This window comes from Cherax quadricarinatus, chromosome 46 (genome assembly GCF_038502225.1).
Source record: "Cherax quadricarinatus isolate ZL_2023a chromosome 46, ASM3850222v1, whole genome shotgun sequence".
NCBI lineage: Eukaryota > Metazoa > Arthropoda > Malacostraca > Decapoda > Parastacidae > Cherax > Cherax quadricarinatus.
The window spans coordinates 33,894-55,769 of record NC_091337.1 but is presented as its reverse complement, the minus strand read 5'-3'; the positions used below and the strand labels follow the sequence as shown (position 1 = coordinate 55,769).

The 21,876-nt window shown below is 40.7% G+C and overlaps 1 protein-coding gene across 1 annotated transcript in view; it reads right to left on the bottom strand.

Annotated features, from left to right (window-relative positions):
• Positions 1 to 21,876, bottom strand: part of LOC128688420 (UTP--glucose-1-phosphate uridylyltransferase) — a 170,285-nt gene that overhangs the window by 123,399 nt on the left and 25,010 nt on the right. The window contains exons 2-3 of the mRNA XM_070094413.1: positions 21,373 to 21,603; positions 20,988 to 21,170 (exon numbers count right to left, since the gene is read on the bottom strand). Coding sequence (XP_069950514.1) covers positions 20,988 to 21,170; positions 21,373 to 21,603 — 414 coding nt within the window. The remainder of the gene's footprint in view (positions 1 to 20,987; positions 21,171 to 21,372; positions 21,604 to 21,876) is intronic.

Sequence of the window (21,876 nt, the reverse complement as noted above, 5' to 3'; positions counted from 1 at the left end):
ATCTCCAAGACTGTAGGCATACTATCAAAGATACGGTACTACGTTCCACAATCAGCTCTCCTGGCACTGTACCATTCACTCATATACCCTTATCTCACATATGGAATTTGTGCATGAGGATCAACAACATTAAATCACCTAAGACCTCTAATAACCCAGCAAAAGGCAGCAGTCAGAATGATGATAAATTCCCACTCCCTCCAGCATACTCCACCAATTTTCAAAAGTCTAAATCTGCTCACCATTAAGAATATCCATACTTATTCATGTGCCTACTACATACACAGAACAATACACACAAATATAAACCCTCCACTCAAACTTCTCCTCACCAACCTTAACCAGACACATGACCATAACACAAAACAGATCTCTTTTTGATGTATCTCATGTCCATATCACACTGTGTAAAACTATGCACATATAGGGCCCCAAAATATGGAATTCATTACCAGAAGGTACTAAAGTAACCCAGTCTGAAAATCAATTTAAGACTCTTCTCAAAAGCCACTTAATCACCCTAGACTAAATGCTAAATACTCAGTACTCACATACTCAATTATGTATTCCCATATCATAATTTCAACAATTACTTTTGAACCTTTTATCCATTGTCTACAGGAATACAATTGCATCATTGTTTTCACAAAAAAGCATTTTTGAATATATCTTTTGTCATATAAATTAGATTCACTTATATTTAATAATCTACTGCACAACTAAGATTTTTTTTTTTTTTCAACAAGTCGGCCGTCTCCCACCGAGGCAGGGTGACCCAAAAAAAAAGAAAGAAAATCCCCAAAAAGAAAATACTTTCATCATCATTCAACACTTTCACCACACTCGCACATTATCACTGTTTTTGCAGAGGTGCTCAGAATACAACAGTCTAGAAGCATACACATATAAAGATACACAACATATCCCTCCAAACTGCCAATATCCCAAACCCCTCCTTTAAAGTGCAGGCATTGTACTTCCCATTTCCAGGACTCAAGTCCGACTATATGAAAATAACCGGTTTCCCTGAATCCCTTCACTAAATATTACCCTGCTCACACTCCAACAGATCGTCAGGTCCCAAGTACCATTCGTCTCCATTCACTCCTATCTAACACGCTCACGCACGCTTGCTGGAAGTCCAAGCCCCTCGCCCACAAAACCTCCTTTACCCCCTCTCTCCAACCCTTTCGAGGTATAATCAATATTCTACTGTACAACTCTGATATAATTCTTAGTGTTAAATAGTCAGTAAGCCAATAATGTTAAGTCGGCCCATAATGCCTAGGCATAATAGAGGCTCTCTTTGCATTGCAACCCATTATTGTAAATACATAATCTCAATGTACTATTTGCAAAGACATAAATAAATAAATAAATAAATAAATCAGTGTAGCCAAGCCTCTCAAGCAAAAACAACTACAATTCCCACAATGCCATGGGGGTGCTCAATTTTTTGTATACTGCACACACTGACCACACAGACCCATTCTCTTAAGTGTAGGACCTACCAGCCTTCTCGAGCTAAATTTGAGGCCGCTAGAATTGTGGCATAGTTCTATGGTTTGGACGCACAACTCAAAGCCATAGAACTACGGCATAGACCCTGAAAGGGGTTAGCTGTATTTACATTATTTCTTATGGGAAAATTACTTTGGTTTTTGTACGTTTCAGATTTAGACCGACCTTCTGGAACGGATTAAGTACGAAACTGTATTTATTGCAAGAGGTCAGGTGTGGTAGGTATGGCTAACCCACTCACACATAATAAATATTTAAAGCACCCTAAAATGATAAAATGCACAAACCGTACATTCATTACTTACCTTAAAATATTTGTAGACTTAATGCAGGGTGAGAGGCGAGTAAACGTGATAAAACTAATAAACGCGCGCGAGAGAGAGAGAGAGAGAACAAGTAAATGACGGGATAGATGCGTGGAGTCTGTAAACAAGCAGACGAATACGTCTGGTTATGGTTCATACACGTTCATATCTATGTTTGTGTAAGTAAATTTTTATTCAGTTAAAGGTACACATAAATGCAGTTACACAGATTATCATACATAGCAGCATACATGTAGATTACCTAGGATAACCCCCAAAAACATCAGACAAGAGTGACTTATTTCCACTGAGGTGAAGCTTATACCATAATACAAACACCTTACATTGTGTATGAGTTGTCTCCACGTTGATACAGTAGAATAAACAAAAAGAAACACTCCCATTCTCATGTAGCACACCATTTTTAGAAGGAATGACACTCTGAGTGAAGGCATATAAAAGGAATAATTTTCTAGTTACCCCCAGTAATACAGTAATAAAAGACCCAATGGAAATAAGCCACTGACTTTTTTGGGTTATCCTAGGTTCTCTACATATACCATACCAACTTACCTCATACACGTAATTTGTACAATTTTAAATTTAAGAATTAATCTAAGTCTGCCCGAAATGCCTACCCATGCTAGGTGTTCTAGTGGCACCCTCTGTAATTAGTACTTTACTACATGTAAACCACACAATAACCCAATTCTGCAAATTCAGCATTGTAATCGTTATAGAGAATAAACTTTGAATTTGAATACAGTGGTCCCTCGTTTTTCATAATTAATCCATTCCTGGAGGTGCTACTATTATTGAAATCTACGATTTTCGAATCAATTTTCCCCATAAGAAATAATGTAAATACAATTAATCCGTTCCTGACACCCAGAAGTATCAACAATTTTTTTTTACCTTAAAGATAGATTTACATGCACAAAAGAATGAACATTCAACATGACTGTTACCTTTATTGAAGGCTGTTGTTGAAGAATGGAGGAACATAAGAACATAAGAAAGGAGGAATACTGCAGCAGGCCTGTTGGCCCATACTAGGCAGGTCCTTAACAATTCATCCCACTAACAAAACATTTGCCCAACCCAATTTTCAATGCTACCCAAGAAATAAGCTCTGATGTGCAAGTCCCACTCAAATCCAACCCCTCTCACTCGTGCACTTTTTTTTTTTTTTTTTTATTATCACACTGGCCGATTCCCACCAAGGCAGGGTGGCCCGAAAAAGAAAAACTTTCACCATCATTCACTCCATCACTGTCTTGCCAGAAGGTGCTTTACACTACAGTTTTTAAACTGCAACATTAACACCCCTCCTTCAGAGTGCAGGCACTGTACTTCCCATCTCCAGGACTCAAGTCCAGCCTGCCGGTTTCCCTGAATCCCTTCATAAATGTTACTTTGCTCACACTCCAACAGCACGTCAAGTATTAAAAACCATTTGTCTCCATTCACTCCTATCAAACACGCTCACGCATGCCTGCTGGAAGTCCAAGCCCCTCGCACACAAAACCTCCTTTACCCCCTCCCTCCAACCTTTCCTAGGCCGACCCCTACCCCGCCTTCCTTCCACTACAGACTGATACACTCTTGAAGTCATTCTGTTTCGCTCCATTCTCTCTACATGTCCGAACCACCTCAACAACCCTTCCTCAGCCCTCTGGACAACAGTTTTGGTAATCCCGCACCTCCTCCTAACTTCCAAACTACGAATTCTCTGCATTATATTCACACCACACATTGCCCTCAGACATGACATCTCCACTGCCTCCAGCCTTCTCCTCGCTGCAACATTCATCACCCATGCTTCACACCCATATAAGAGCGTTGGTAAAACTATACAGTGGACCCCCGCATAGCGAACGCCTTGCATAGCGAACAATCCGCATAGCGAACGCTTTGTTCGCTAAAATTTTGCCCCGCATAGTGGACAAAAACCCGCTCAGCGACCTTCGTCCGAGACGCGTCCAATGTGGGCCCTCAGCCAGCCTCACATGTGCCGCCCGTCCCATTGTTTACCAGCTAGCCTCCGCGGTAACATTCAAGCATACACTCGGAATATTTCGTATTATTACAGTGTTTTCGGTGCTGTTTGTGGAAAATAAGTGACCATGGGCCCCAAGAAAGCTTCTAGTGCCAACCCTACACCTCAAAGGGTAAGAATACCCATTGAAATTAAGAAAGAGATCATTGATAAGTATGAAAGTGGAGTACGTATCACCGACCTGGTCAGGTTGTACAAGAAACCAAAATCAACCATCGCTTCTATTGTGGGCAAGAAAACGGCAATCAAGGAAGCTGTTGTTGCCAAAGGTTTAACTGTGTTTTCGAAACAAAGATCGCAAGTGATGGAAGATGTTGAGAGACTGTTATTGGTGTGGATAAATGAAAAACAGCTAGCAGGAGATAGCGTCTCTCAAGCGATCATATGTGAAAAGGCTAGGAAGTTGCATGACGATTTAATTAAAAAAATGCCTGCAACTAGTGATGATGTGAGTGAATTTAAGGCCAGCAAAGGTTGGTTTGAGAGATTTAAGAAGCGTAGTGGCATCCATAGTGTGATACGGCATGGTGAGGCTGCCAGTTCGGACCACAAAGCGGCTGAAAAATATGTGCATGAATTCAAGGAGTACATAGAAACTGAAGGACTGGAACCTGAACAAGTGTTTAATTGTGATGAAACAGGCCTGTTCTGGAAGAAAATGCCAAGCAGGACCTACATTACTCAGGAGGAAAAGGCACTCCCAGGACATAAGCCTATGAAAGACAGGCTTACTTTGTTGATGTGTGCCAATGCTAGTGGTGATTGCAAAGTTAAGCCTTTATTAGTGTATCACTCTGAAACTCCCAGAGCGTTCAGGCAAAAGAATGTCCTCAAGGATAATTTGTGTGTGCTGTGGAGGGCAAACAGTAAGGCATGGGTCACTAGGGAATTTTTCTATAACTGGTTACACCATGCATTTGCCCCCAATGTGAAAGATTACCTAACTGAAAAGAAATTAGACCTTAAGTGCCTCCTGGTGTTAGACAATGCCCCTGGTCATCCTACAGACGTGGCAGAGCGACTTTATGGGGACATGAGCTTCATTAAGGTGAAGTTTTTGCCTCCTAATACCACTCCTCTCCTGCAGCCCATGGACCAGCAGGTCATTTCCAACTTCAAGAAACTGTACACAAAAGCTCTGTTTCAAAAGTGCTTTGAAGTGACCACAGACACTGGATTGACTCTAAAAGAGTTTTGGAAGGATCACTTTAATATCCTCAGTTGTGTAAACCTTATAGGTAAGGCTTGGGAGGGAGTGACTAAGAGAACCTTGAACTCTGCTTGGAAGAAACTGTGGCCAGAATGTGTAGACAAAAGGGATTTTGAAGGGTTTGAGGCTAACCCTGAGAGGAGTAGTATACCAGTTGAGGAATCAATTGTGGAATTGGGGAAGTCCTTGGGGTTGGAGGTTAGTGGGGAGGATGTGGAAGAGTTGGTGGAGGAGGACATTGAAGAACTAACCACTGATGAGCTGATAGATCAACTTCAAGAGCAAGAGGCCAGACCTGGGGAAACTGGTTCAAAGGAGGGGAGAGAGAAATTGAAGGAATTGCCTACTTCAAAGATTAAGGAAATGTGTGCAAAATGGCTTGAAGTGCAAACCTTTTTTGATGAAAATCACCCTCACACAGCTATTGCAAGCCGTGCTGGTGACTGTTACAATGACACTGTTGTGAACCACTTTAGACAAATCATAAAGGAACGAGAGGTACAGGCCACTATGGACAGATATGTTGTGCGAAAGAAGTCCAGTGACTGAAGCTGGTCCTAGTGGCATTAAAAGAAGAAGGGAAGTAACCCCAGAAAAGGACTTGCTACCTCAAGTCCTAATGGAAGGGGATTCCCCTTCTAAACACTAACACTCTCTCTCCCCTCCTCCCATCCCATCAATCATCACCAGATCTTCAATAAAAGTAAGTGTCATGTAATTGTGCATGCCTTTTTCAGTTTGTGTGTACTAAAATTAACATTTTTTTGTGGTAAAAAAATTTTCTTTTCATACTTTTGGGTGTCTTGCACGGATTAATTTTATTTCCATTATTTCTTATGGGGAAAATTAATTCGCATAGCGAACATTTCGCATAACGACCAGCCCTCTTGCACGGATTAAGTTCGCTATGCGGGGGTCCACTGTACTCTCATACATTCCCCTCTTTGCCTCCAAGGACAAAGTTCTTTGTCTCCACAGACTCCAAAGTGCACCACTCACTCTTTTTCCCTTATCAATTCTATGATTCACCTCATCTTTCATAGACCCATCTGCTGACACGTCCACTCCCAAATATCAGAATACGTTCACCTCCTCCATACTCTCTCCCTCCAATCTGATATTCAATCTTTCATCACCTAATCTTTTTGTTATCCTCATAACCTTTCTCTTTCCTGTATTCACCTTTAATTTTCTTCTTTTGCACACCCTACCAAATTCATCCACCAATCTCTGCAACTTCTCTTCAGAATCTCCCAAGAGCACAGTGTCATCAGCAAAGAGCAACTGTGACAACTCCCACTTTATGTGTGATTCTTTATCTTTTAACTCCACACCTCTTGCCAAGACCCTCGCATTTACTTCTCTTACAACACCATCTATAAATATATTAAACAACCACGGTGACATCACACATCCTTGTCTAAGGCCTACTTTTACTGGGAAATAATTTCCCTCTTTCCTACATACTCTAACTTGAGCCTCACTATCCTCGTAAAAACTCTTCACTGCTTTCAGTAACCTACCTCCTATACCATACACCTGCAACATCTGCCACATTGCCCCCCTATCCACCCTGTCATACGCCTTTTCCAAATCCATAAATGCCACAAAGACCTCTTTAGCCTTATCTAAATACTGTTCACTTATATGTTTCACTGTAAACACTTGGTCCACACACCCCCTACCTTTCCTAAAGCCTCCTTGTTCATCTGCTATCCTATTCTCCGTCTTACTCTTAATTCTTTCAATAATAACTCTACCATACACTTTACCAGGTATACTCAACAGACTTATCCCCCTATAATTTTTGCACTCTCTTTTGTCCCCTTTGCCTTTATACAAAGGAACTATGCATGCTCTCTGCCAATCCCTAGGTACCTTACCCTCATCCATACATTTATTAAATAATTGCACCAACTACTCCAAAACTATATCCCCACCTGCTTTTAACATTTCTATCTGTATCCCATCAATCCCGGCTGCCTTACCCCCTTTCATTTTACCTACTGCCTCACGAACTTCCCCCACACTCCCAACTGGCTCTTCCTCACTCCTACAAGATGTTATTCCTCCTTGCCCTATACACGAAATCACAGCTTCCCTATCTTCATCAACATTTAACAATTCCTCAAAATATTCCCTCCATCTTCCCAATACCTCTAACTCTCCATTTAATAACTCTCCTCTCCTGTTTTTAACTGACAAATCCATTTGTTCTCTAGGCTTCCTTAACTTGTTAATCTCACTCCAAAACTTTTTCTTATTTTCAACAAAATTTGTTGATAACATCTCACCCACTCTCTCATTTGCTCTCTTTTTACATTGCTTCACCACTGTCTTAACCTCTCTCTTTTTCTCCATATACTCTTCCCTCCTTGCATCACTTCTACTTTGTAAAAACTTCTCATATGCTAACTTTTTCTCCCTTACTACTCTCTTTACATCATCATTCCACCAATCGCTCCTCTTTCCTCCCGCACCCACTTTCCTGTAACCACAAACTTCTGCTGAACACTAACATTACATTTTTAAACCTACCCCATACCTCTTCAACCCCATTGCCTATGCTCTCACTAGCCCATCTATCCTCCAATAGCTGTTTATATCTTACCCTAACTGCCTCCTCTTTTAGTTTATAAACCTTCACCTCTCTCTTCCCTGATGCTTCTATTCTCCTTGTATCCCATCTCTTTTACTCTCAGTGCAGCTACAACTAGAAAGTGATCTGAAATATCTGTGGCCCCTCTATAAACATGTACATCCTGAAGTCTACTCAACAGTCTTTTATCTACCAATACATAATCCAACAAACTACTGTCATTTCACCCTACATCATATCTTGTATACTTATTTATCCTCTTTTTCTTAAAATATGTATTACCTATAACTAAACCCCTTTCTATATAAAGTTCAATCAAAGGGCTCCCATTATCATTTACACCTGGCACCCCAAACTTACCTACCACACCCTCTCTAAAAGTTTCTCCTACTTTAGCATTCAGGTCCCCTACCACAATTACTTTCTCACTTGGTTCAAAGGCTCCTATACCTTCACTTAACATCTCCCAAAATCTCTCTCTCTCCTCTACATTCCTCTCTTCTCCAGGTGCATACATGCTTATTATGACCCACTTTTTGCATCCAACCTTCACTTTAATCCACATAATTCTTGAATTTACACATTCATATTCTCTTTTCTCCTTCCGTAACTGATCCTTCAACATTACTGCTACCCCTTCCTTTGCTCTAACTCTCTCAGATACTCCTGATTTAACCCTTTGACTGTTTCCGACGTATAAATACGTCTTACGAGCCAATGTTTCTGACGTATTTATACGCACAAATTCTAGCGGCTTCAAATCGAGCGCCAAAGGCCTGATAGGCCTACACGGGAGAGAATGGGTCTCAGTGGTCGGTGTGCACCCTGTGAAAAAAATCTGGGACCTAGCGGTGCATTGTGGGAACGCCATGTTGTCAGTCCATTTTCACCATGCCTCTCGGTAAGAAGTTCCTCACTCCTCGGCGGATTGGAGGTCTTTTGTTCCCAAGTGATAGCTCTAACAGCGATGAAAGTGTCAGTGACAGTGAATTCAAGGGTTTTCAAGTGAGTGTTACCGAAAAAAGTGCCCAGGATAACGTAAATAGTGACGAAAACCCAGATGACCCACACCCTTCGACCTCTGGTGCTGTGCCGGCTTGTTCACGTTCACGTTCGCCTGTACCAGGACGAAAGAGGAAACTATTTGGTCGTGTACAACACCCTGATGATAGCAGTGATAGTGATAGTGATAGTGATAGTGATTTCAAGGTCATTGAAAGCAGTTCTAGTGACAGTGAGAGTGAATATTCCCCAGTGAAGCGCCAGTATGTACGACGTAGCATGCGGTCTGGTAGTGTTTCATATGTTGTTCCAAGGGGAAGGAGAAACTCTGGGAGCACATCCCGTGGCCCAACACCACGACCTGATAGTGAAGATGACGATATTGTAACGATGGGTATGAATGGTGACAGTGAGGGAGGAGGCAGTGGTGGTGATAGTGAGGGTGGCACGGCCCATGTGGCACCATCACCGGGCCACGTTACTAGCCACGCGGCTGACTCAGCAGAACAACCAGCCTCACCCTACCCCACACTGCCACAACCTGCACCACCACAACCTGCACAGCCACAACCACAGCCACAACCACGGTACAATATCCAGACCCCACCAGCAGATCGCATCTGGGATTGGCAGGACGGTGACGAGTTTGTTTCCAGTCCCCATGACTTTGATGAAACACAAAGTGGAATAAAGCCATCTTGTCCACTTGGGAACAATGCCAGTGAACTGGACTGCTTTGAGTTATTCTTCGATGAACCCCTGATGGACATCATTGTCAGGGAAACCAACACATACTGTGAATACACCATGGCAAATACAATTCTCTCACCAAAATCACGGCTACACAAGTGGAAGGAGACAACTGTAGCAGAGATGTACCTGTTTTTTGCCACAATAATGCTTATGCCACATGTGTATAAGCACACTGTCACCACATACTGGACAACAGATCGCCTGATTTCAACTCCAGGTTTTAGTGACATTATAGGTGTCAATCGTTTCCTGATACTGTTGCGTATGTTACACTTTTCAGACAAAACCAGGCCTGACAGAAGCGACAGGTTATATAAGATAAGAAATGTGTTTATGTACCTGAAACAAAAGTGCTGCATGTATTTTTATCCCTTCAGGAAGCTTGTTATTGATGAGTCCTTGATTTTATTCAAAGGAAGACTCTCATTCAAGCAATATATACCAAGCAAGAGGAAACGCTTTGGTATAAAGCTATTTGTACTGTGTGATTGCAGAAGTGGTCTTGTTTTAGATATTATTGTGTACACTGGCAGTAATACTTTGAGAGATACCATGAAGTTATTGGGTATCTCTGGTGATGTGGTTCGAACAATGATGGAACCATATCTTGGTAAGGGGCATATGTTATTTACTGATAACTGGTACACAAGCCCCTTACTCAGTGATTTCTTGCGAGTGAACTTGACAGACGTGTGTGGCACAGTGCGTGGTAATCGCAAACATATGCCAAGGTTCGACGCTGGCACTCGCAGAGGTGAGGTGCAAGCCTTTGCTGCCAATGACATCATGGCATTTCGGTGGCATGACAAACGTGATGTCACATTGTTGACATCGGTTCACACAAACGAAATGGTACCCAGTGGCAGGGACAACAGAGAGACCAATGAACCCATTCTAAAGCCTGCAGCTGTCATGGACTACAACCTCAATATGCGCTTAGTGGACAAATGTGACATGCAGATTGGGTTTGCAGACTGTGTACGCAAGAGTTATAAGTGGTATATCAAACTTTTTTTCCATCTTGTTGATATCTCTATGCTAAATGCTTATAACATATACAAGTTGAAGACCAACAAAACACCAAAATATGGTGAATTTTGCCTGTCAGTAATCAGACAAATAATTGCAAAGTACAAAGGAGCAACTCCTGCAATAGACCAGCGCCCACAGACGTCATCTCGTATGAGGCCTGGTGATCACTACCCCATACAACTGCCTCCTACTACTGCCAAGAAAAATGCTCAGAAGAGGTGTTATGTATGTATGCATACCACAAAACACCCACAAACACGCAGAGACACTCGTTTTATGTGTGAGGAGTGTGAAGTGCCCCTATGCATATACCCATGTTTCAAAGAGTTCCACAAGCTGCAGCAGTTCTAGGAACGTGTTTAGTGACTGTACATATGTATATATATTATGGAACAATAGTAATAAACATTGTTTTGTATTGTTTGTTTGTGTAAACAAAGTGTATACACAAACTAATAGTGATAAAGTTTGTTCTGTTATTGTGTTGTAAATAATGAGTGTATATTTGAACAATGCACCTTACATTGGTCTCACAGGCCACATAAGTTACCTGGAAAAGAAAAATATTGAAAAATGCAAGAAACCTTTGAATTAAGAGTAAATAAAAGAATACCGGGTGGGCGGCAGTCGCCGCTGTTGCCGTACGCACGTCAATTTCTGCAAACTTTGCGGCTCTATATCTCGGTAAGTACTGATGGCAAAAATTTTTTTTTAGGCTTAAAACACTAGTAAAAATATTCCTAACATTTTCATAAGAAAAAATAATTTTTTTTTTTTCGAATATTTGGCGACATAGAATGACAGTTTCAGAGAGGGCCCTGAAACAGTCAAAGGGTTAATCCCATTTATTTCCCCCCACTGAAACTCCCCTACCCCCTTCAGCTTTGTTTCGCTTAGGGCCAGGACAGCCAACTTCTTTTCATTCATAACATCAGTAATCATTTGTTTCTTGTCATCCGCACTACATTCACGCACATTCAAGCATCCCAGTTTTATAAAGTTTTTCTTCTTCTCTTTTTTAGTAAATGTCTACAGGAGAAGGGGTTACTAGCCCATTGCTAGTAATTGCCCCATTAAATAACAGTCCAGAAGCTAGTATCCCACTGTGTACATGAATACTGATTAGGGAAGACCCAGTGAACTCAGGGACCCTCAAGGTGTAGACTGGGGATACTAACACCATTAGAATATCTGCAGGAATCAGTCCTTCTGTGCACATGGCATCTTGAAGTGAGAGAGAGGTCATAGAAAGTTAGATTAGCCTGTGAGGAACAGCAGGTTTCTGGCTAGACTCCACAATCAAGTAAATCTGTTCTAGTTTGTGGATGCAGATAAGAATTTCCTGCAGTTAGATTAACTCTCAAAAGGAAATGTTTGCTAAGGGTCACTGCTGAGAACAAGACTCTAGGAGTCTTGTGTTGTCTGTATCAACAGTGATTGCCCGATGAGGTAATCTCTCAAAGTTTAGATGTCTTGGGTACAACAGTGAGATATACATGTACTGATGTGTCATAAGGAACAGAAGTAAGATGCAATAATAATGTGCTCTTAGGTATATCAGTAACTGCAATGAAATGTTCTGATGAATAGCAGAGTTACAGTAATGCATTCTTAGGAATGAAGTAATGTTCTCTTAGGCACAGCATACTTGCAGTGGCATAATATTAAAAACAGCAGTCACACCCTTTCCCTTAAAATGTCATTTAGAAAGGAATTTCTATCAAAAATTATGATAATGTGTGTTTCTATATAACTTGTTATTTATATGCATACTGCTTCAAATTTTTCAAATAATCATGGGTACAGCAGAACCTAGGACTATTTGGTATACCTAAAACACCACTAACTCAGAGCAGTGTTATAGGGTACACTGGTAAACTTTTAGCAGCAACACAAATGAAGAGCTGTTAGGTAAAGCAGTGACTGCAATGAAATGCTCTAAGGCACAGCATAAGATGCAGTGATGGGTGGTTATTAAAAATAATTGGAAAAAGTAATGCATAAACGAATACATGAATTCATAACCGTACATTCTTGACACTTGTCAGTTTGACTTCTGGCTGAGACGAAGTGCCAATGAAGCAATATTAAAAATGCTCAGCTCAATCTATTCCTCTTGAAAATAATTAATATCCAATGGGCCTCTTTACTAAACAAAAAATAAAATTAAGTTTTTGATACAGTAGACAATGTCCTGCTAGTAAGTAAGACACACGTGCAACAGTTAGGTATTTTTATCCTGAAATGTTTTGCCTACACAGTAGGCTTCTTCATTCGAGTACAGAAGAGTTAACAAAAAAGTTTAGCCAGGCTGAGGGACTGACTACCTCAAAACTACATCTTCAAGGGTGATGGACTGATTATATTGCCTTCACATCTCTACTGCTTCTGCTAACTCTTCTGTATTCGACTAAAGAAGCCTACTGTGTAGGGGAAATGTTTCGGAATAAAGATACCTAACTGCTGCATGCGTCTTACTTATCAACCTGTCGGTACTGTATACCATTTTCATACATAACATCCTACCTATCAAATTAGAACATTATGTAATACTGCACTTCAGCAACCTGATTAATTAACACAGAGGGGTGCCATGGGGAAGTACAGTGGACCCTCGGGTAATGGCGGCATCGGCTAACGCCAAAATCGGATAGCAGCGCATTTTTGCGTTAAAATATTGGCTCAGCTAACACCCAAGAATTCGGTTAAGGGCATTCGTCCCGAATGTGTCTGCCTGTCTGTCTGGCCTGCGCACCTGAGCTGCCCAGCCTTCAGCTAGTGTGCCATTGTTTACAAGCCAGTCCAGACGATTCCATTCGTACATGTGATACATTTTGTATTATTCCAGTGTTTTTAGTGCTTGTAACTGCTAAATAAGCCACAATGGGCCCAAAGAAAGCTTCCAGTGCCAACCCTGTGGTAAAAAGGGTGAGAAATACTACAGTACTGAATTAAAGAAAGAGAGGTTATACAGGTCCTCCATCACAAATCCGGCATCATTGGGACCTGTAGTGTGCCGGATTACAGAGTGGTTAGGTTAGAATACACTTAATAAAATTAACCAACTTGAGTTACACAAAGTTCATTGAACATCGGCAAAAATCGAACATTTCCGCTACTTTGAGCTCAATTTCAAGGTACTTTTCGTCATGAAAGCAATCAAAATCATGTCTATTTCTGTAATGTATCTTCCATTCTATGAAATGAGTCCAAAATAATGAGAATACAACCATAAAAACCATACGAAAATATATTGCAAAGAGGCAGCTAATGGCTGAGAAGTGAGCTCCCTTATTTATCGTCAGTCTTTTTATTTTTGTTGTACATTAATAAGCATCTTTCCATCATACATCGCCCAAGTTTCAATGAGATAGCGCAACAAACAACCGAGAAAAAAAATAATATTTACCAAAAGTTATACATGGCAAGCCCAAGCCAGGTACTGGAAATAAGTCACTTTGTCTGACTTTTCTGGGTTATCCTAGGTTCTCTATACATACAGTGCTATGTATGATAATCTATGTAACAGTATTTGTGTATACCTGAATAAACTTATTTATTTCTAGTCTGTCAACTGAGTACAAGAAACTGCCCATTCACTTATTTCAACTACCCAATAAAGTGGTCAGAAATTGGCAATTTGGCCGATTTCACACAAATTTCAACAGATGCCAATTTAAAAATAGGGTCCAGAATAAACAATGCAGACATTCCTGGCACTAAAATAACATTTTCTCTGTCCATTAGTCATGGCTACAGGCCCCTCCTATATTACTCTTGCTTACCATTTGGAATTTTTATTCACCAAAAAATAGGAGATTTACTGTTATGCAGACTACTGAATTATTGTAATAATTTTATAAATAATGTCAACCCAGTCTTGACGCCGTATTGGAATTTGGACTGGCAGGCAGACAGGTATTGGACGGTGACGTCATTTGTTTACTCTTGAGCTTCGCTAAAGAATAGAACATTTTCGCTACTGTCAGCACAATTTCAAGGTACTTTTCGTCATGAAAGCAATCAAAATCATATCTATTTCTGTAATGTATTTTTCATTCTATCAAATGACACCAAAAAAATGAGAATATAACCATACAAAAATATACCGCTAAGCGGCCGCTAATGGCTGAGAAGTGAACTTCGCTATTTATGGTCTGATTTCTTTCATTTTTGGTGTACGATAAGAAGTATCTTTCCATCATACATTGCCCAAGTTTGAATAAGATACCCAACAAACAACTGAGAAAATAATAATAATATTATAATAAATAATAATAATAATATCTTTATTTACTACACATACATGTACACGGTATACTGTCCTAGCTGGCATCAGTGACATACTACTATATAGAAAGCTGCTTGTTATGCTGAGTATTTCAAGAAAATTAGGCCAATGTCCCAGGATAACACCCACACCAGTCGACTAACACCCAGGTACCCATTTACTGATGGGTAAATATAGACAACAGGTGTAAAGAAGCACACCTAATGTTTCTACCCTGGCTGGGAATCCAATATTTACCAAAAATCATATATGGCTAACCCAAGCCAGGTACTAAAAATAAGCCACGTTGTCTGACTTTTCTGGGTTATCCTAGGTTCTCTACACATATGCTGCTATATTTGATAATCTATAGAGAGAAAATAACTTTTTTGTTTCAGGTTTATGGTGCAGTACGGGTGTATATCACAGTTAGCCCTGTGCTATACTCCGTTTTCTCTAATATAAGCCCCCAAGACAGGGATAGGAGAATGGCATTTGTATACCATATCCTCTTCATACCTCTGTCGAACTGCTCGGTATTATGACAATTATTATTCATTCTGGAGTATTTAACATGTTTTATGTTATTTATATTGTTTATTATGTCATATCAGATCAGTTGTGACAGGCAAATAAGCTGTAGTGTTGATATTAGCTTAATAATAAAGCATATTCTCCTGCTTCATGAGACTGAGTTCATGGCAACTGACAGTGGCTTCAAAGCCACCTTATCTTTAACCCTTTGAGGGTTTTCGTCGTACTAGTACGTCTTACGCGTAGGGGTTTTTGACGTACTAGTACGCATAAATTCTAGCGGCCTCAAATCTTGCGCAAAAAGGCTGATAGGCCTAGGTGTGAGAGAATGGGTCTGCGTGGTCAGTGTGCGCGGTAGAAAAAAAATCTGGGACCCAGTGGTGCATTGTGGGAATGCCCTCTTAGTAAACAATGTCCACCATGCCTCGCGGTAAGAAGCTCCTCACTCCTCGGCGAATTGGGACACTTTTGTTCCCCAGTGACAGTTCTAATAGTGATGGAAGTGCCAGTGAAGATGAGTTTCGTGGTTTTAGTGAGGTTTTGACCGAAACTAATGACCATAATATCGGTAATAGTGAAGAAAACCCAGACGACCCTCAGCCTTCCACCTCTGGTGCTGGGCCCTCGTGTTCACGTTCAGTTGTTCCAGAACCCAAGAGGAAACTTCTATTTTCCCAAATCCCAGACTCAGATGAGAGCATGGGTGATGATAGTGATAGTGAATATGAACTACAAGCTCTTCAAACTAGTTCCAGTAGTGATAGTGAAATGCAATATTCCCCAGTGAAGCGTCAGTATATACGACGATATATGCGCTCTGGAAGTGTGCCATATGTTATACCAAGGGGAAGGAGTGTATCTCGGAGTACATCCCGTGGCTGTACAACAGGAACAGACAGTGAAAATGACGAAGATACTGTTGCAATTGGGATGGAAAATGTGCGTGGTGGTAGTGGTGCCGGCGGTGAGGCACCAGCAGTGGGCCATGCTGCCACCCACGCTGCCAGCCACGCCGCTGCCTCAGCTGATCTAGAACAAAGGCCACCATCCCCCACTCCCCCACCACACCAGCCTCCACAACCACAACCTCCACAACCACAACCTCCACAACCACAACCACCTGTCATTGTCCAGTACCCACCAGCAGACCGCACCTGGGATTGGCAGGAAGCTGTCAATTTTGTTCCAAATCCCCACCAGTTTGATGGCAGCCAAAGTGGAATACGGCCATCTTGTGCACTTGGGAACAATGCCACTGAACTGGAATGTTTTGAGTTATTCTTTGACGAACCACTGATGAAAAGTATTGTCATGGAAAGCAACACATACTACGAGTACACCATGGCAAACACAATACTTTCACCAAAATCACGTCTACACCAATGGAAGGAGGCAACTGTGGCTGAGATGTATCTTTTCTTTGCCACAATAATGCTTATGCCACATGTGTATAAGCACAAAGTGAAATCATACTGGTCAACAGACCCCCTGATTGCAACACCAGGTTTCAGTGATATAATGCCAGTGAATCGATTTGTGCTAATGTTACGTATGCTTCACTTCTCAGATAAAACCAGGCCTGACAGAACTGACAGGTTATATAAGATTAGGAATGTGTTTGTGTATCTGAAACAGAAATTCAGTACTCATTTTTATCCCTTCAGGAAGCTTGTAATTGACGAGTCTTTGATTCTGTTCAAAGGAAGACTCTCTTTCAAGCAGTACATACCAAGCAAGAGGAAACGCTTTGGTATAAAGTTGTTTGTGCTTTGTGATTGTTACAGTGGTCTGGTATTGGATATTATTGTGTACACTGGAAGTTATACATTGCAAAATACCAGGAAGTTATTGGGCATCTCAGGTGATGTGGTTCGAACAATGATAGAACCATACCTTGGTAAGGGGCATATATTATATACAGATAACTGGTACACAAGCCCCTCACTCAGTGATTTTTTGCGAGTGAACATGACAGATGTGTGTGGCACAGTGCGTGCAAATCGAAAACATATGCCCAGGTTTGATGCTGGCACTCGCAGAGGTGAGGTGCAGGCGTTTGCTGCCAATGACATCATGGCATTTCGGTGGCATGACAAACGAGATGTCACACTGTTGTCATCAATTCACCCTAATGAAATGGCAGACAGTGGCAGGCAGCATAGAGAGAGAAATGAACCCATTCTAAAACCTGCAGCTGTGATTGATTACACCTTCAACATGCGTTCAGTGGACAAATGTGACATGCAGATTGGGTTTGCTGATTGTGTTCGCAAGAGTTATAAGTGGTACATCAAACTGTTTTTCCATCTTCTGGACATTTCCATGCTCAATGCTTATAATATGTATAAGATGAGCACCAGAAACAAACCACAGTACGGCGAATTCTGTTTGTCTGTCATCAGACAAATAGTATTCAAGTACCAAGGAAATGCACCTGCAATTGACCGCCCACCAAATTATCAACAACTACCTGCTCGTCTGAAGCATGGTGATCACTTCCTGGTAAAACTGCCTGCTACTGCTTTGAAGAAAAAGGCTCAGAAGAGGTGTTACGTCTGTTCACATACAAAAAAACGCCCACGACAACGCAGAGACACTCGTTTTATGTGTGAGGAGTGCAAAACTCCACTGTGCATGACACCATGTTTCAAAGAGTTCCACAGGCTGCAGAACTTCTAGAAACATGTCCTGTGACTGTATATGTGTATATAAAATATAGAAAAATAGTAATAAACAACATTTCATATTGTTTGTTTGTGTAAATATTTTCTGTAAACAAAATAATGACAACAGTGTTTACGCCCTTATTGTGTAGTATTGAAAAAGAAATAACTTACAAAATACTGATCATGTTGGCCTCAGAGGCCATAAAAGTTACTCAGAAAAAGAAAAATTGAAAAAAAATTGAAAATAGTACATAAAAAAGTAAATAGAAAAATACCGGGTGACGGCAGTCGGCGATGTTACCATATGTTGTTCAATTTTGGCAAATTTCACACCTCCATATCTCGGTAAGTATTGACGCTAAAATTTTTTTGTTTAGCCTATAATGTTTAGAAAAAAATACTCTATTTTTTCATAAGAAAAAATAATTTTTTTTTTTTTTGAAATTTGGCCGACCCTGAGAACGAGTTTCGGAGAGGGCCTGTCGACCCTCAAAGGGTTAATAGATAATGTACTGTGTAGGCGCTTTACATAATGAGAAGCATTTCTTTTATTCATTGGAACCATGGCTAGGGCTAAAAGTAGGCAGGTTAAAACAATAAATGGAGAAAAAGAAATTGGAATGACTTATGCAGCAAGTAGCGCCATCAAACAGTACCAGCAGGTTGGTGTGGCAACCCTGAAAATTTGAAATTATGCTAGCCAAAATTAGTGCCGAATAACTGAAGGAACCGAATAACTGGTTGCCGGATTTGTGATGGCGGACCTGTACAACAAACCCCATTCAACCATCGCTACTATCTTGGCCAACAAAAAGGCAATCAAGAAGCTGTAGTTGCGAAAGGTGCAAGTATGCTTACAAAACAGATAGCAAATACTTGATGTGGAGAGACTGTTGTTGGAGTGGATCAACAAGAAACAATTATCAGGAGACAGTGTTTATCAGTCAATAATATGTAAAAAGGCAAGGCAGTTGCATGATGATCTAATGAAGAAAATGCCTGAAACTAGTGCTGATGTTAGTGAATTTAAGGCCAGCAAAGGTTGGTTTGAGAGATTTAAGAATCATAGTGGCATACACAGTGTGATAAGGAATGGTGAGGCTGCTAGTTCTGACAAAAAAAGGCTGAAAAATATGTGCAGGACTTTAAGGGGTACACAGAGGCTGAAAAATTAAAACCCCAACAAGTGTTTAATTGTGACGAAACAGGCCTGTTTTGGAAGAAAATGCCAAACAGGACCTACATTACCCAGGAGGAAAAGGCACTCCCAGGCCCCAAGCCAATGAAAGACAGGCTAACTCTCATGTTTTGTAGTAATGCTAGTGGGGATTGCAAAGTGAAGCCTTTACTTGTGTATCACTCAAACTCCCTGTGTTTTCAAGAAAAACAATGTTGTCAAGACTAAATTCTGTGTGATGTGGAGAGCAAACAGTAAGGCATGGGTCACTAGGGACATTTTCCTTGACTGGTTGTATGACATATTTGGCCCCACTGTGAAAAAATACCTCCTGGAAAATAAATTGTCACTCAAGTGCCTCCTGGTAATGGACAATGCTCCTGCTCACCCTCACAACTTGCAAAAGCAAATTGTGGAGGAGCTGAGCTTCTTCAAAGTGAAGTTTTTGCCTCCTAATGCAACTCCTCTCCTCCAGCCCATGGACCAGCAGGTCATTTCAAACTTCAAAAAACTGTACACCAAAGCAGTGTTTCAAAAGTGCTTTGAAGTGACCTCAGACACTGAATTGACCCTAAGAGAGTTTTGGAAAGATCACTTCAGTATCCTCAGTTCCATAAACCTTATAGGTAAGGCTTGGGAGGAAGTGACTTGCAGGACTTTGAAATCTGCTTGGAGAAAATTGTGGCCAGAATGTGGCAAGAGAAGGATTTTGAAGAATTTGGGGCTAACCCTGAGGAGCCTATGCCAGTTGTGGAATCTAATGTGGCATTGGGGAACTCCATGGGGTTAGAGGTTAGTGGCGAGGATGTAGAAGAGTTGGCGGAGGACGACGATGAAGAGCTAACACTACAGAGCTGCAAGAGCTTCAGGTGCAACAGCAACACATCACAGCTCAGGAATGTGCTTCAGAGGAGGAGGAAGAAAGAGTGAGGAAGTTGCTTTTATGAAAGATTAAGGACATTTGTGTAAAGTGGGTTGAAGTGCAAACCTTTATGGATGAAAATTATCCTGACACAGCTGTTGCAAGCCGTATTGGCAACATGTACAATGAAACTCTTGTGTTCCATTTTAGGGAAATCTTAGACACGCCAGAAACACAGCTCTCTGGACAGATATTTTGTGCGACAGGGGTCCAGGGACTCTCTAGCTGGTCCTAGTGGCATTAAAAAAAAAGAAGGGAAGTAACCCCAGAAAAGAACTTGTTACCTGAAGTCTTTATGGAAGGGAATTCCCCTTCCAAACAATAGTACACCTACATCCTCTCCCCTCCTCCCATCTCATCACTCATCAATAAGTCCACAATAAAGGTAAGTGTCATTTCAGTATTGTTTATTGTGCATGTCTCATTGTTTTCTGTATAGGGAAATGTATATTTCATGTAAAAAAAAAAATTATTTTCTTTAATACTTTTGGGTGTCTGGAACATTAATTGGATTTCCATTATTTCTTATGGGGAAAATTAATTCGGCTAATATCCAAATTGGTTAAAGGCAAGCTCTCTGGAATGGATTAATGCCATTACCCGAAGGTCCGCTGTATTTCAGGCCCTCTGCTGTTCTTCATCTACATCAATTACCTTCCTAATGCTTCACAGGAACTAAACCAATTCTGCTTGCCAATGACAACTTCTACCATCTCAAATGTAGACCTAGCTATACTTAACACAGTTTAGAAGGTCATAATGAATGACTGAGAAGTGGACAGACAAATGGACAGGGACTTACACCATGGTCCACGAGTGTGGCAGGCCTAGTGCTACACTGTTACAGAAGTTACAACAGGATAACTTATAAAAAACTACAGAATAAATGCATTAATACAAATACTTTTTGTCTATTAATTATTTATACATTACTCACCTCTATCTGCTGAACAGTAAGATCAAGGAAGGTGAGCTCAGAGCGCACTGGGATGATTGACTTGGGACCTTGGCAACCCATGGATGTACCAAGACCACCATTAAGTTTCACAACAACTAATTTGTTAAGCATATTTTTCACAAGTTCAGTATCCGGAGCACGTAGTTCAGAAAAGTTCCACACCTGTCAATAAATATTTGGGTCACATGTAAGCAGAATAAATTATGACTAACTTGGCATGAAAATATTTGCACAGTATATAAAGAATGTCATACATGAGATCCAGTGGGAACAATCACATTAATTAGCATTTTTTAAATACTATTTCCACCAAATATTAAGAAAAAGGTACAAAAAAAATGCAATTAAAGAAGTATTAACTTACAGCTCCTTCGGGAAGTTTTTGAATTTTCTCCCATTCCACTGATGGCCCTGTTTCATTGATGAAGCGCCCAAAAAGCTTCTCATATCCTTCAAAATCCTTCTGTATGACATCCTTATAAGAATTTGGGCAGGTGACAAGTAGCTTCTGCAGCTCCTGTGCTAATTGGATTTGTGCATCTTTCTTGGTTAACTCCTTGAACTCCATTGATGGGGAACGCTGGTGCCCAAATACCTGTTTTCATAAGAATATTTTTAAGTCCATGATGGAACAGAAAAGGGAAATGATAGTTTAAGAAGATTCAAAACATAACTGTATGAACACTTACATGTTTGTAATTAAGTCATATTAAAATACAGTATTATTATACAGTATTGTACAGAATGAGCACTCACATTTTGAAATACCACAAATCATGTATGAAAATACAGTACTACACTTTACAGTGTTTCATTACCAAGCAAGAGAGTGAGGATGGATGAAGCGCATCTTCTCAGATTGCAAGTA